The sequence below is a fragment of the Buceros rhinoceros genome, unplaced genomic scaffold (genome assembly GCF_000710305.1).
Source record: "Buceros rhinoceros silvestris isolate BGI_N320 unplaced genomic scaffold, ASM71030v1 scaffold4155, whole genome shotgun sequence".
NCBI classification, from domain to species: domain Eukaryota; kingdom Metazoa; phylum Chordata; class Aves; order Bucerotiformes; family Bucerotidae; genus Buceros; species Buceros rhinoceros.
Window position 1 is genome coordinate 45,956 of NW_010413336.1, and position 12,279 is coordinate 58,234.

The 12,279-nt window shown below is 40.4% G+C and overlaps 1 protein-coding gene across 5 annotated transcripts in view; it reads left to right on the forward strand.

Moving 5' to 3' along the window:
• SEMA6A (sema domain, transmembrane domain (TM), and cytoplasmic domain, (semaphorin) 6A) overlaps window positions 1–12,279 on the forward strand; it is a 61,806-nt gene that overhangs the window by 24,382 nt on the left and 25,145 nt on the right. For 3 of the 5 annotated variants that reach the window (XM_010136684.1, XM_010136686.1, XM_010136688.1), the window contains exons 11-16: window positions 227–382; window positions 1,824–2,000; window positions 2,838–2,978; window positions 3,073–3,153; window positions 5,054–5,112; window positions 6,930–6,950. In XM_010136684.1, coding sequence (XP_010134986.1) covers window positions 227–382; window positions 1,824–2,000; window positions 2,838–2,978; window positions 3,073–3,153; window positions 5,054–5,112; window positions 6,930–6,950 — 635 coding nt within the window. Of the gene's footprint in view, window positions 1–226; window positions 383–1,823; window positions 2,001–2,837; window positions 2,979–3,072; window positions 3,154–5,053; window positions 5,113–6,929; window positions 6,951–7,081; window positions 7,133–12,279 lie in introns of all 5 variants that reach the window. The other 2 variants (XM_010136683.1, XM_010136687.1) reach the window with 1 other exon arrangement.

Consider the following 12,279-nt stretch of genomic DNA (forward strand, 5'->3'; position numbering starts at 1 on the left):
CTGAAGAAATGCCTTTGTCTTTTAGGTGACATATTAAGACCTTTTGAGTGGAGGATAGAGCAGAATTTTAGGCATTCCCTGATGGGATGAACAAGTCCACGAGACTTCTTAATCCTCCATTTAAATCCTTCTGATGCACATTCAGATTTCAGGACCTCATTACAAAAGGAGATTTGCAGTAGGTATCAAACAAATGTTCTGACTTTACCCTCTTGTTTTTACTTAGGCCTGGTTGCTGTGCTGGCTCTACATCATTAGAAAAATATGTAACCTCTAACGAGTTCCCGGATGATACTCTGAACTTCATCAAAACACATCCACTGATGGATGAGGCTGTACCTTCCATTGTCAATCGACCCTGGTTTCTGAGAACGATGGTCAGGTGTGTACCTCCAAGTGGAATCCTGTCTTCATCATAGCTGTCAAGATGTGAAGACAGGCTTGCTCAGAATATTCTCAAACTCTGTAAACATCCTGGGTGTGCTGGCTGTAAATCCAGCTAGGAATGACGGCAGCACAGAGCAGATGCCACAGAACTCCCTGAGCATCTTTCAAGATAGGAAAAAACTTCAATCCTTTCCAGCCATGCTGGGCTGAAACCGGATCTTGGAGGAAAAGCTGTGCAGGGAAGGTTGACCTGCCTGTTGGCTTATGAGTCAGTGTTTAAGACAGCTCCGTAGAAAACTTTGGGCAAGGATCAGTGTAAAGCCCAGCGATATGTACACAGGATACAAATATGTCTGCCAGGATATGTTCACAGGATATGAAGATGTCTGTCAGGATATGTACTGATATTTTTAATGTTTACAGAAGTGTGCGGTTAGAAGTAATCACATAATCTGTATCCTTTCTATGGCAACAATAGAAAAATAATAATGAGGAGATTTGAACAAAGACTCATAAATCAACAAACCTCAAATACACCACCCCCTTCCTAACAAAATACATTTCCACTCTCTGCTGTGGTCACCTCGCTACTTATCACCCCCCATTTGTCAACAGAATAATGTGACTAACTTCTGCTGTATTTTTCTCTATTTCTCTGTACAGAGGTAGAGTTTTGTGCTGGGCAGTGTTTAGCTCTGGAAGGGTCTGACTTAGTTTTAGTAATGTAAGTTCTGTCAGGTTTTTAAGTCAGGTTCTGAACCTTCAATCAAACACAAGAGCAGCAAGCTCTGCAGAGCACTTTCCTTTGATTGCCAGTACCAGATAAGTGGTACCAAATCACCAGTACTCGTTCTCAATAAATTGTGTCATCCCAAGATTCAGTATCATCTCAGCATTGAACTCACTTAGTGGCAGTTGCGTGATTATTTTTAGTGAGGTAAAATGGCATTTAGCATCTCACTAGTGCACTGGAACAGCTTTTCCTGCCAAAAAAGTAAAATGTAGATAAGTTATCATTATTGCTGCTTTTAATGTGACAGAACATGGAATTAAAAAAAAAAATAAATACATTGTGCTGATTTTCTTTTCCCATCTGGGGAGGTCACCAGGCTTTTGATTGGAAGGGTAATTCCTAAATGGCCTCAGACTCTTAGCACCCCTTCAGCTTTCTGTAAATGCTTCTGCTAGGTATTGGGCATATGGACATGCAGACAAACACACAGAAATTCCCTACCATTTGGGGAGCCAAACTGGTACAATCTATGTTGACTTATAGGGTTATTCGCCTAAGAAAAGTGGTTATATGGTTTCTAGAAGGCTACCAGGCTACCATACAGTTATCTGAAATGAAAAAATTACAAAATAAATGGCATTCTAATCCCATTTTGTTGGAAAATGCTGTATAACAATATAAATGCTGTATAATAATATTCTAGATATCGTCTGACCAAAATTGCAGTGGACTCTGCTGCTGGACCGTATCAGAACTACACCGTGGTTTTCTTGGGATCAGAGAAGGGAATCATTCTGAAGTTCTTGGCACGGACAGGAAACAGTGGTTTCCTAAATGACAGCCTTTTCCTGGAGGAGATGAACATTTACAATCCTGAAAAGTGCGTATCTAATGCTTTGTACTCATGTATGGGTGACTTTGAACTTCCAGTGTCCCAGAGAGTAGGCTGTCCCACAGAAAGGGAAGTGGTTAGAGAAGCCAGGTTTTTTGAGTAATTTTAAATTGTTTGGAAAGGGGATGTCTGCTTATCAGTTTCTGCATTGCAATAAGACATTTTTATTCAGTAGGTGTAGCCATCCTGTGCAACAATTGATGGATAATTAAAAGTGATATTCTGCAAAGTAGTATTAATTTTCTAACCCTATAAAAAAAAAACCCTGATTCCTCTCCAAATAACTCAACAACCAGCAAGCTGCTCTCCAAGGGATATTTCCCACATTTCAGCCTTCCTCAAATATGCCTAAGGGGGCTTTGAAATGGGCCATGATAATTCAGAAATTTCAGCTACTTTGAGCGCTCAAGAAAAATAAACACAAAAAATGAAGGACTCTCAGAAAGCTTGTCTGGTGTGCCATCTCTCTCCACTTCTTACTCCCCTGTTCCATGCATTTTTAATACTCGCTTATATGTCAGTGTTTCTAGTGGATATTGTGTGTTCTTTTTCCTTGGCTTGTTCAATTCTGCCTATCTCGGGGGGGGGGGTTGGGGGTTTTTTTGGGTTGGTTTTTTTTTTTTTTTAACACAAAACAGAACATTAGCATTCATTCACAGATTCAGAAACAATTAGTCTTGGTTTTACCAGACTTGTTAAAATTTATGTATTCCAATTATTTAGACAATTGGATTTTCTTTTTTCCGGCTTGAGGAATCATTAGATTTTCATCTGGTTTCCCAGCAGAACTCTTTTATAACCCTATCTCACTTGTTTTTGAATCAGGTGCAGCTATGATGGCGTGGAAGACAAGCGGATTGTGGGCATGCAGCTTGACAAGCCCAGCAGTGCCCTGTATGTCGCCTTCTCCACCTGTGTCATCAAGGTTCCCCTGGGACGTTGTGAGCGTCACGGCAAATGCAAAAAGTACGTATTTTCTGGTAGCTGTCAGAAGTCCATGCACCAGGCCTGAGGAAGGCATAAGCACTCATGAATGTCCCTTGTGCTCTTCTTTCTCAAGGGCCTGCATAGCATCCAGAGACCCCTACTGCGGATGGGTGAAGGAAAGCGGTGTGTGCACACAACTGGTCCTTGGCTCCAAGTGAGTAAGGACTCTGGCTGGATGGGCTGTGAAAGCTCTGACAGTGGCACCGGCCGGTCTTGGGCAGAGCTATTTGCAACATGGTGCTCTTAGGAAAAATGTCGGAAGTTTTCCTACCTTATTTGCATTCACCTCTGAAATGTCTCACAAATTTTTTTGACTTGAACTCTCAGCTGATTGGTAACTGCTGAAAAAGGCGGAAAAAGAAAACGAAAGAGCTGTGCTAAGGTCTGCATGTTATTAAAAGGAGAGAACTGGATGGGTATGTCTGGACCAGCCCACACTGGAGCCATCACAGCTGATTAAAGAGGCAATAGAATCCAAATTAAATTACCAAAGCAATTTGTCCACTGAAAACAAAACCAATCCTTCTAATTTACTGTGCATTACTAAGAGGAATCACAGAGCACAGTAAGAGCTTAAAGCAGATTCAGAGAAGTGCTGGATCTCCCTTTGATTAACAGTAGAAATTATTTTATAATATTTTATAATAATGTGAAGGTTTGTTTAAATGTGGTTATCAAAGCTGCATTGCAGGGAACAGACCCACTTCAGTACTCTCATTTCTTCACCACTCATGCTTGCCCATTCTGAGGTACAGCTATCCTTCCTCAAAGTAGTGGTGGAAATGTAGCGCAAACACCACATAACTTTGACAGCCCCACAGCTGGCCTCCCTTAACCCTGCTTCAGTATATAGTGAATGAGTAACTGTCACTGCGTTTATAACTTGTTTTTAATTTGCTGTTTCAGTTCAAATTGTTTTGTTCGTGGAGGATGCTATAGCTGTATCTGTCTGTATATACTTTGCTACAAGACTGTGGACTGTTCCTGACTGGGCATTTGGTAGAATAATATATCCATATGAGGCTTTCTCAGCATTCCCAAAGTGCTTGAGTCTTTTTACGCTTCCATGGCAAGTCTTAGGAGACTTTTGTAACTTGCACTTAAAAGCAGCTCCCTATCAACACATCCATGAGACAGAGGCAGCACAGCTTGTGGTGATGCAGTCCAGAGGTGAGCAAGGAAGGTCACTCTCTGTCCAGCACATAGCACTTGGGAAGGGAATATAGATCAAAGGTGAGGTCGTCTGGTGAACTTCTAAACTAGCCAGCAAGAGACAGATATATTAGGTGCCCTCCTGGAGTAGGTGACAGGTGAGCAAGAGCTTTAAGAACAGGAATCTGGAATGAGGTGACTGCAAAGGTAATTATGCTTCAAGAGCAGGATCCTAACTAATGCAGATAAGGGCTTGTGTTGAAGGTTTTCCAAGGGTCTTGTAATTTACCTTTGACTGTACAGGAAGTTGGAAGTTACCCAAAATCACAGGCAGAGTTTAGGAGCATAAACTGGGCGTGTCAGCTAGAAAAGCCCATGAACATTTTTCAATAGAGCCCTTGAGTTTGGTGGAATGCCTTCTGTGAACTCAACCTTATACCTTGAAGCTTTGTCCAGCACAGTACCTAAGTGATTACTGAAAAGGAGGTTGTCTTCCCCCAGCACAGTACCTACCCAACAGGTTAGTTATTTCTGACATCAGAGTATTGGTGCACCTTGTCTACTATATGGACAAGTTAAGGCAGGATCATAATTGCTTCTGAAAATATAATATATTATAGAATTAACAGTTAAAACAATATGAATCTGTTTGCCTCCCTTGACAACAAGGCATGCAACATTTTAAAAAAAAAAATAGAAAGACAAAATACCGTTATGAAGCCAAGAAATAATTAAGCAATGACAACTCAAGTGTCTGTGTTGCAATTTTTCAGCCATTGTATGGAAGTTCCAAAGAAATGGCTAGTTTCACGGCAGGGTTTCATTTCAATTGTGCTTGTGGTAATTTCTTTCTGGTAGTGACTGTTGTTATTCATACTGTTTTGTTTCTTTCTGTTATTTAGACTGGCATTTGAACAGGACATAGAACATGGCAATACAGATGGCCTGGGTGACTGCCAAAGTAAGCAAAGCTTTTATCCTCTATTTACCATGTGTCACAGCATCCTTCTGAATGCCTCGAATCACCATTACCTGTCAGGCATTCTTCTGTAGTAATGTAAGCCACAACAGGGACAGCAACTGTGGCTAATTACGCAGGTTCAGAAGAGGAATGGTTGTTCAAATGTATTTAAAGAAAATAACCCAGTTGGTGTGATTTATACAAACACCGGACTCAAAAGCAGTTATGTGGTGAGAAAACCTCTGTTCTAGAGGATATTGGTTATAGCAATGGCATAATGAATGTGTGTTCGTTGTCTTAACTAGCCATGGTGGTTGGGTTGTTTATGTAGATGTAGAGAAGTGGCTTGGTTTCTTAGTGTAGACTGGGACTTGGACTACATTCCCATGCAGCACAGGGGGACACAGAAATGTATCTTTAGCTTTGGATCCAGATCAAGAAATGGGAACTACTTAGCTTTTGAATCTTAGTGGATTTTACATACTGGCTGCACAGCATAGTGGTATTAAGGGCCAGGCACTACCGACCCTGCCTAAGAAATTTCTATAGTAAACCTTAGGTACTGACAGCATGAGTTAGAAGCTTCAATACAATGTTTTATATATTCACATTTTGCACCAAGGTGCTTAAAAGATCACAGCTTGCACTGTGTGCAAAGAAACCTTTCATGCTGATTTCTGAGCCTTCGGGAATACCAACATCCGTGTTAGGGACAGCTCTTGTTCCAAATGTTCTTGCCAAGGTTGGTTTAATTCTGAACCCCAAATATTATTTATAAAGCTTATGAAATCAAGAACTACATTATTTTCGGTGCAATTTGCACTAATGCCTGTAGATGCAATAAAACTGCTGAAGATGAGGAAGTAACGTACAGTGAAAGTGTTGTTACTTTTGGAATACAGAGCAAAATAATGGAGGGCTAGAGTGTGCTGTGGGATACTGTGCAGGCCACCTGCTCTGGAAAAAGCCAGAGGCTTCTCATGCCTTATGCATCCTTGTTCAACTGCCATTTATTACTGTGATCACTTTAAGGGAGTACAAGGATTTCAACATCTGCATGCTATCCATCTCAACTAGACCTCCCTCTGCCCCTGCCCTAAGACACGGTTATGTAGGCTATCTCTTACGTTATTTGAAGGAGGTGTAGACATAGTCCCGTCCTCCCTCTAGAATGGGTTAGCACTAAAATCAGGTCAATTCCCGGCTGGTGCAGCTTTGCCCTTTTCAGACAGTTCTGCTCTCCTCGGGCAAATAGTTTAGACAGGCATGGAGAGTACCTGATATCAGTTAAATATAAAAGAAGGGTAGGAAATTATTCAGAGACAGCAGATTGTGCTCATGGAGAGAGAACTGCTGCTGTGCAGAGAGCAACAAAGCCCATACCCTTCTTTAGCCCTGAATAGATGCATTGAATGTTGACACTGCACAGGGGTAGATTTGACTCCCTGCTAACCTAGCTCATCTTATTACTTCATGTGGTCTTGGGTCATCTGAGCTTTGTCCTCATCGACTCACATTGCTGTCTGCATCACTTCCAGTGCCTTCCTGTAGATCAGGACTTCTCTTGCAAAGAAAGGCATGTCAGGAAGGACACTGGCTTTCCTGCTTGGTATCCCTTGCACAGGCTGGTCATGAACACTTTCAAAGGCAGACATTGTTTTGGGGTATGTCTGAATGTTAGTTTTGGCTGTGTCCTTAGGGTACTAATCACATACATATAAATATCAGCTGAAGCATAAAAGGTTGCCAGGAACAAACTATTAAAAAGAAAAAATGAGAGAGAAATAATGATTTTTCCCCTGTTATTTGTCTTTCAGATTCCTTCGTAGCCCTGAATGGTAAGGAAGTTCTTAGTTTCATTATTTACTGACAGAAAATCCATTTTGGAGGAATCACTTTTACTAAACTTTAAAGTATTTTCATGCTTCTGTTTAATTTAATGTTTCTTCCCAATTTATTTTGTTCATAGACATTTCAACTGCTTCACCTGATCGTGAAATGTCTTACGACACAGTGTATGGTCAGTTTATGGGTATTTTTAAAAATTCTTCCCAGATCCTTGTGTTAGCTAGTAGTTCCTATACTCAAACATTCATTACCCTTTTTAACTTGTTTTGTCTTGGTTTCGAGGGCCTGATTCACTAATCACAACTAGGATTAAGTCACATCTCTTGATTCCCAATCCTCCTTTCTAGTCCTCCCTCAAAACAGTCTCCACTGAAGTCAGATAAGGCCTATTTCAATGGCATGCCAGCAGACATGATTAAGAGCAGGCTTCATCCGAACACTCAGTCAAAGGAACACTTGGGCACAGTCATCCGTCTTATCTGTTCACCAGGAAAAAAAAAGATAACATCTCACATCCCACTCAGGAGTTGTCCAGGCTGATGTCATGGCTGCCAGTCAGAGATACCTTAGGGAAAGGAAAAGAACTGTCCCTGGGTACAGAAAGATCTCATAAGGAAAATTAAGCTATTAGCCATGTGAGTTGAGACTGGATTATTCCTCAATTACTGAAGGTTTCAGTCACTTCTAGGGTGAGTCATTTATGTTGTGCAGGCTTGCACTAGCTTAATGCCTGAATGAGGCCTAGTCTGTAAAAAAAATGTATTTGCATAGCAAACTAAATGACCCGAGCTGAAGAGGAGCATTTCTGCAAGCCTAGAGTAGCAGTTTCCTGTGAGGCAACCATTAATCTGTGCTCACAGTACTTTCCACCACTTTGCTCTGTGTGTTTGGAAGTGGGTTATGCTGGTACTTGGCATGAAGAATAAATGTCTTTGTGAGAAATTATTGCAGAATAAATAATCATTTTAAATTCAAACCTAGACTCACGTTGCGATAGTTTCTCTTTACAGGCATCCTGAACATAGACAAGTACTCACAAACTAAGAGGATGTGTGGTATTGCTCTCAGTGAAGTCAATGGCTAATTTCCATGTGGTATGGGAGCTTGCTTGTGAAGCTGTTTTCAGGCAGTACAAAACTAGCAGTTCATCAGAGCTAGGGCAAATTCACCATATGTTTGGCTGAATGTAGCAAGAGGTAGGTTAGTGTGAGGTTGCAATGAACATTTAATTGATCCTTTCATCTCATGCCTGCAAAATATGCAAAATAAACCAGAACCAATGGCAGGTCAGTACAGCAGAATGTAGATAACTGGAGGCACAGTAATACTATTCAACATTTCTAAAAACAAAATAAAATTCCCCATGTTGTTTGTTACCAGGAAATGGAAAATGTGCAGGTGAGACTTGTTTGAAAGTACGGTAATGAAAACCAGTGAAGGGAATATACAAAATCAAGGAGAAATTGAGGCTTTATAGTGTATGGAAGACTCATGGTTTCATCTGCATGTACAGCTTGTATTTTCTTTCATTTGAAAATGGCTATATTTCCAATGCACAGAGCAGTAATTAAAGAACAGTAATAATAAAATCCACACCGCTGAATGTAAAGATAAAGAAAATGGCCTTGAGTATTCTGTCGATGTGCCAGAAATGTTCTAGGTTTCCTGCTTTTAAGTACATTTGTAGGCTGCACAGTTACAGCTGTGGGGCTGTGGTTCTGGATCCCATCAGCTATCGTATTAGTAGGGACTTCAGCAAAAGCTGGTGTTTTAATATGACAAAGAAAGCAAAAAAGTGATTCAAGTGAGCAGCAGAGTGAAGAAAACTGCACCCCCAGGGAGTACAGGTAACAAAAAGGAGTTCGTTTTACTGTCCAGGCATATCAAGCTCAAAAACATACTCCGTGAATTAACCCAGCTCTTAAAGTAGGACCCTATGGACAGATGCAATGGAGAAATGCTGACCCGACATTAACATTGGTTCCCATTCATGCCCTGGTTTTCACAGATTATTTGACCGTCCTCAGGTATATGCTGATAACATGGTCTCTAGGCAAGGCAGCTCTTCCTTTTATGGCTTTAGTTAAAATGCCCATTCTGATATTATCACAGTCAGTCTTTCTTTTCACCTTCCATGGCAAAATACGAAAAGAAATGGTCTAGTTATCTCTATTGATCTTCCACATGAGGTATGTAAATAAATTCCAGCACGAGGTAGTAAACCAGTCTCAGTAAACATGTTTGCTAACTGTAATGACTGCCCTGAGTCATTTTCTTCTTGAAAAAATGAAAAATTTATAAGAAGTGGTGCATTTTAATGTTATTGTGTACAGTTAAACGCATCGGTGAATGGTATTGCATAATAGACTAAACCTAAGAACTCTGGATATATCAGAACACCAACCAAGTGAATGCTCAGGGTGTGCTTGGATCCGGTGCGCTAAATATATCCAAAGGTACCTGAAACTCCAGTTACAAAAGTAGTCTTAAGGCCTAATGCTCTCAATTTACTCCGTTACAAATCAGCTTACTTCAACAGACTTACTGCCAATCTGAAGCAGCTTGAATGAAAGGAGAACAAAGCCTTTGTATTCTTGGCACCAGTCTCCTTCTGAATTTGACAGGTGGGCTTCCTTTTTCTGGGGCAGTCTCACGTGACTGGTTGTAAACAAGTAAAAAGTGCAACGTCCATGCAGCTGACCGTCCAAGTGCATCCCTTTGGCACCCAAGAAGAAGATAGCAGGCTGCAGACCTGGCTGCAGAAGATCAGAGAGAAATGATGCAATAGCCACATATTTAAACAAGGAGATTAGGCTAGATATCGCCACAAAATTGTAAGCACTTTCAATCACCTTTGGAAACATTAATTCTTAGTGAATTGGGCCCTTATTTTACCCCCTAGCCATAGTCCTTTCTCCCTCTGTAGTATTGATTTAGCCTTTCACTCTAATTGTCTAATTAGGTTGCTATAGCTGTTAATAGGATAGCGTGCAGACATCTTAACCTCTGAGATCCTAATGACTTGTGCATATTAGAACAGCTATCAGATACGTATTGAATCCCTGTCTTTGTTTTAAAACTGAAAAAAAAACCTCCTTATATTTTACAAGTACACTTCAGAATGAGCTACAGCTACAGAAGTGCAGTCCTTCTGCATCATTATCCATGCCTGTAGTCACGAAGTGCTTTTACTCTCCTTCTGTCTTTGTTTTAAAACTGAAAAAAAAAACCTCCTTATATTTTACAAGTACACTTCAGAATGAGCTACAGCTACAGAAGTGCAGTCCTTCTGCATCATTATCCATGCCTGTAGTCACGAAGTGCTTTTACTCTCCTGTTTCTTGATTACAGCATGCCAAATGAAAAGTTTTTGCAAACACCAGGAACACCTAGAACGGATTTTTAAAAGTCTGTCTACTTTGATTTTTATGTTTGCTTTAAGCAAAAAAGTTTAAAAAGCACTGTGTCCACAGTTTGTCAGATGTCTTGTTTTAAAACAAAGGCAGAATGGGTTTTTTAGATGTTTGGGTATTAACCAATATTAACATAGAGGTACTGGCCACATCTCAGATGTGCTAAAGCCTCTTTAAATTGCAGCAAAGTCTATTTATACAGTCAGAGCAGTAAAAATGGTGTAATGGGGAAAAAAATGTCCACTGTGTGTTGCAAACTATACAGCACGCTGTAAAGGTTTGAAAATGGCTCTGTGTGAGAGGGCTGGGACTAGATTGCCTGCCGCTTGAGTCTTTTCTCTCTTTATGAGAGAAACTTAACTAGCTCATATATTTCGTGGTGCCACTCTGCTCAGAGGTGAAATTCACCTGGCCAAACTGGCCATTCAGGCGCTTATAGGACACACAGATATGGCTTAGGGGAGCAGCCACTGCCCAGTGCTAAGTGTTTGCAGAATGCAGCTCTAACACAAGTGGGACAGGCCATTAAGGTCTAATCTGCTCCTGCCCTGTTTCCTCAAAATCAAGTGGGAGAAAGTTTATCTCGATTAGGTGTGGATGGTTGTTTTTCAGTGTGTGCTAGACTAGCATAGTAGTAAAAAAGCGAATAGACTGATTTCTTGAGTTTGTGAGTTTGTGTGAAACCATTTTCTACCTAACGACCATCTGGTACACATTAATATTTTTACAAAGCCTTAGCTTTCCATTACAAAGAAGTTCTCTATGTATTTGCAGCATATGCTTCAGGAAATATTTTTTTCTTTCTTATTTTTTCTCCCGAAAATATGTCCCTTAGGCATATATTTCCTCTAAATTACTGTAGTAAGAAATGTTTTTCTTTAACCATACTTATGGCTTTTCCTTAGAATTCTATATCCTTAGAATATATGCCCATATATGTGGGCATATAAATATATATCAAATACGATCAAAAAATATGATTGCTACTTGGCAAGATTTTCTTCTCTTTTACCTCCTTATCAAGCTATAGCTAAATGCTTTCTTATGTTGAGTGAAGCACTGTTTGTAGGCTGACCAAATATTGTACATGTTATTGTGTGGTTGCCGCACGGAGTGTTAACTTGGAGATTGAAACCCCATGAATGCTGGAACTGTGGTTTAGTACTTAGTGAAAAGAAGACATGGAAATATCATAATTTCCATTTTCTGGCCTGTTCTCTGACCTGTTATTTCTCTCATTTCTTGGGGAGGAGCACAGGAGCTGACAAGCATAAAATGGTGTAGGGATGAACACTTTCACGATCCAGCATATTCTTGCTTCAGGAGGGCATGTGTTTTCAGTTGCTGGACCACTACCTGTCCTTTTGGAAACAAGCAGCCCTGCTGGAGGACTGCTACGGAGCAGACAACATGTTTGGGTCAGAGACTATCATCCATCTGACTGTGTGTCACCAATGCTCCCAGCCATGCTGTGGCTTATGGAAACCTTTAAGAAGTGGATAATATTTGGTTTCTTTTTTCTATTTAAGCAACATTAAGAGCTCTGTCTTCAAGAAAATACAGCTTCTAATTCACCATGGCAAAAGTCTGAGAGAAACCACACCTCATGAGAAGTAAAAAATAATCCAATTCCCTTGTCAGTATAAGCCTTCAGCCTGAGGTCCAAAGCTAAACTGTGTTAATGATTAGCTGTAGTAGCTGAAGATTTACTTCATGGTGAGAACACTGTGAATTTGACTGTTCTTTCCTGTAAAACATACCTGCTACAGAAGTTAGTTGCGTCCATGTCCTACGCAAAACAGTCCAAAGTGCAGCCATGTATAACCCTGTGTGTTAAATCAAAAGGACTCCTCGAAAATATGTGGAGAAGCACAGACATTTTCCTCCTCTAAGACCATTAATATTC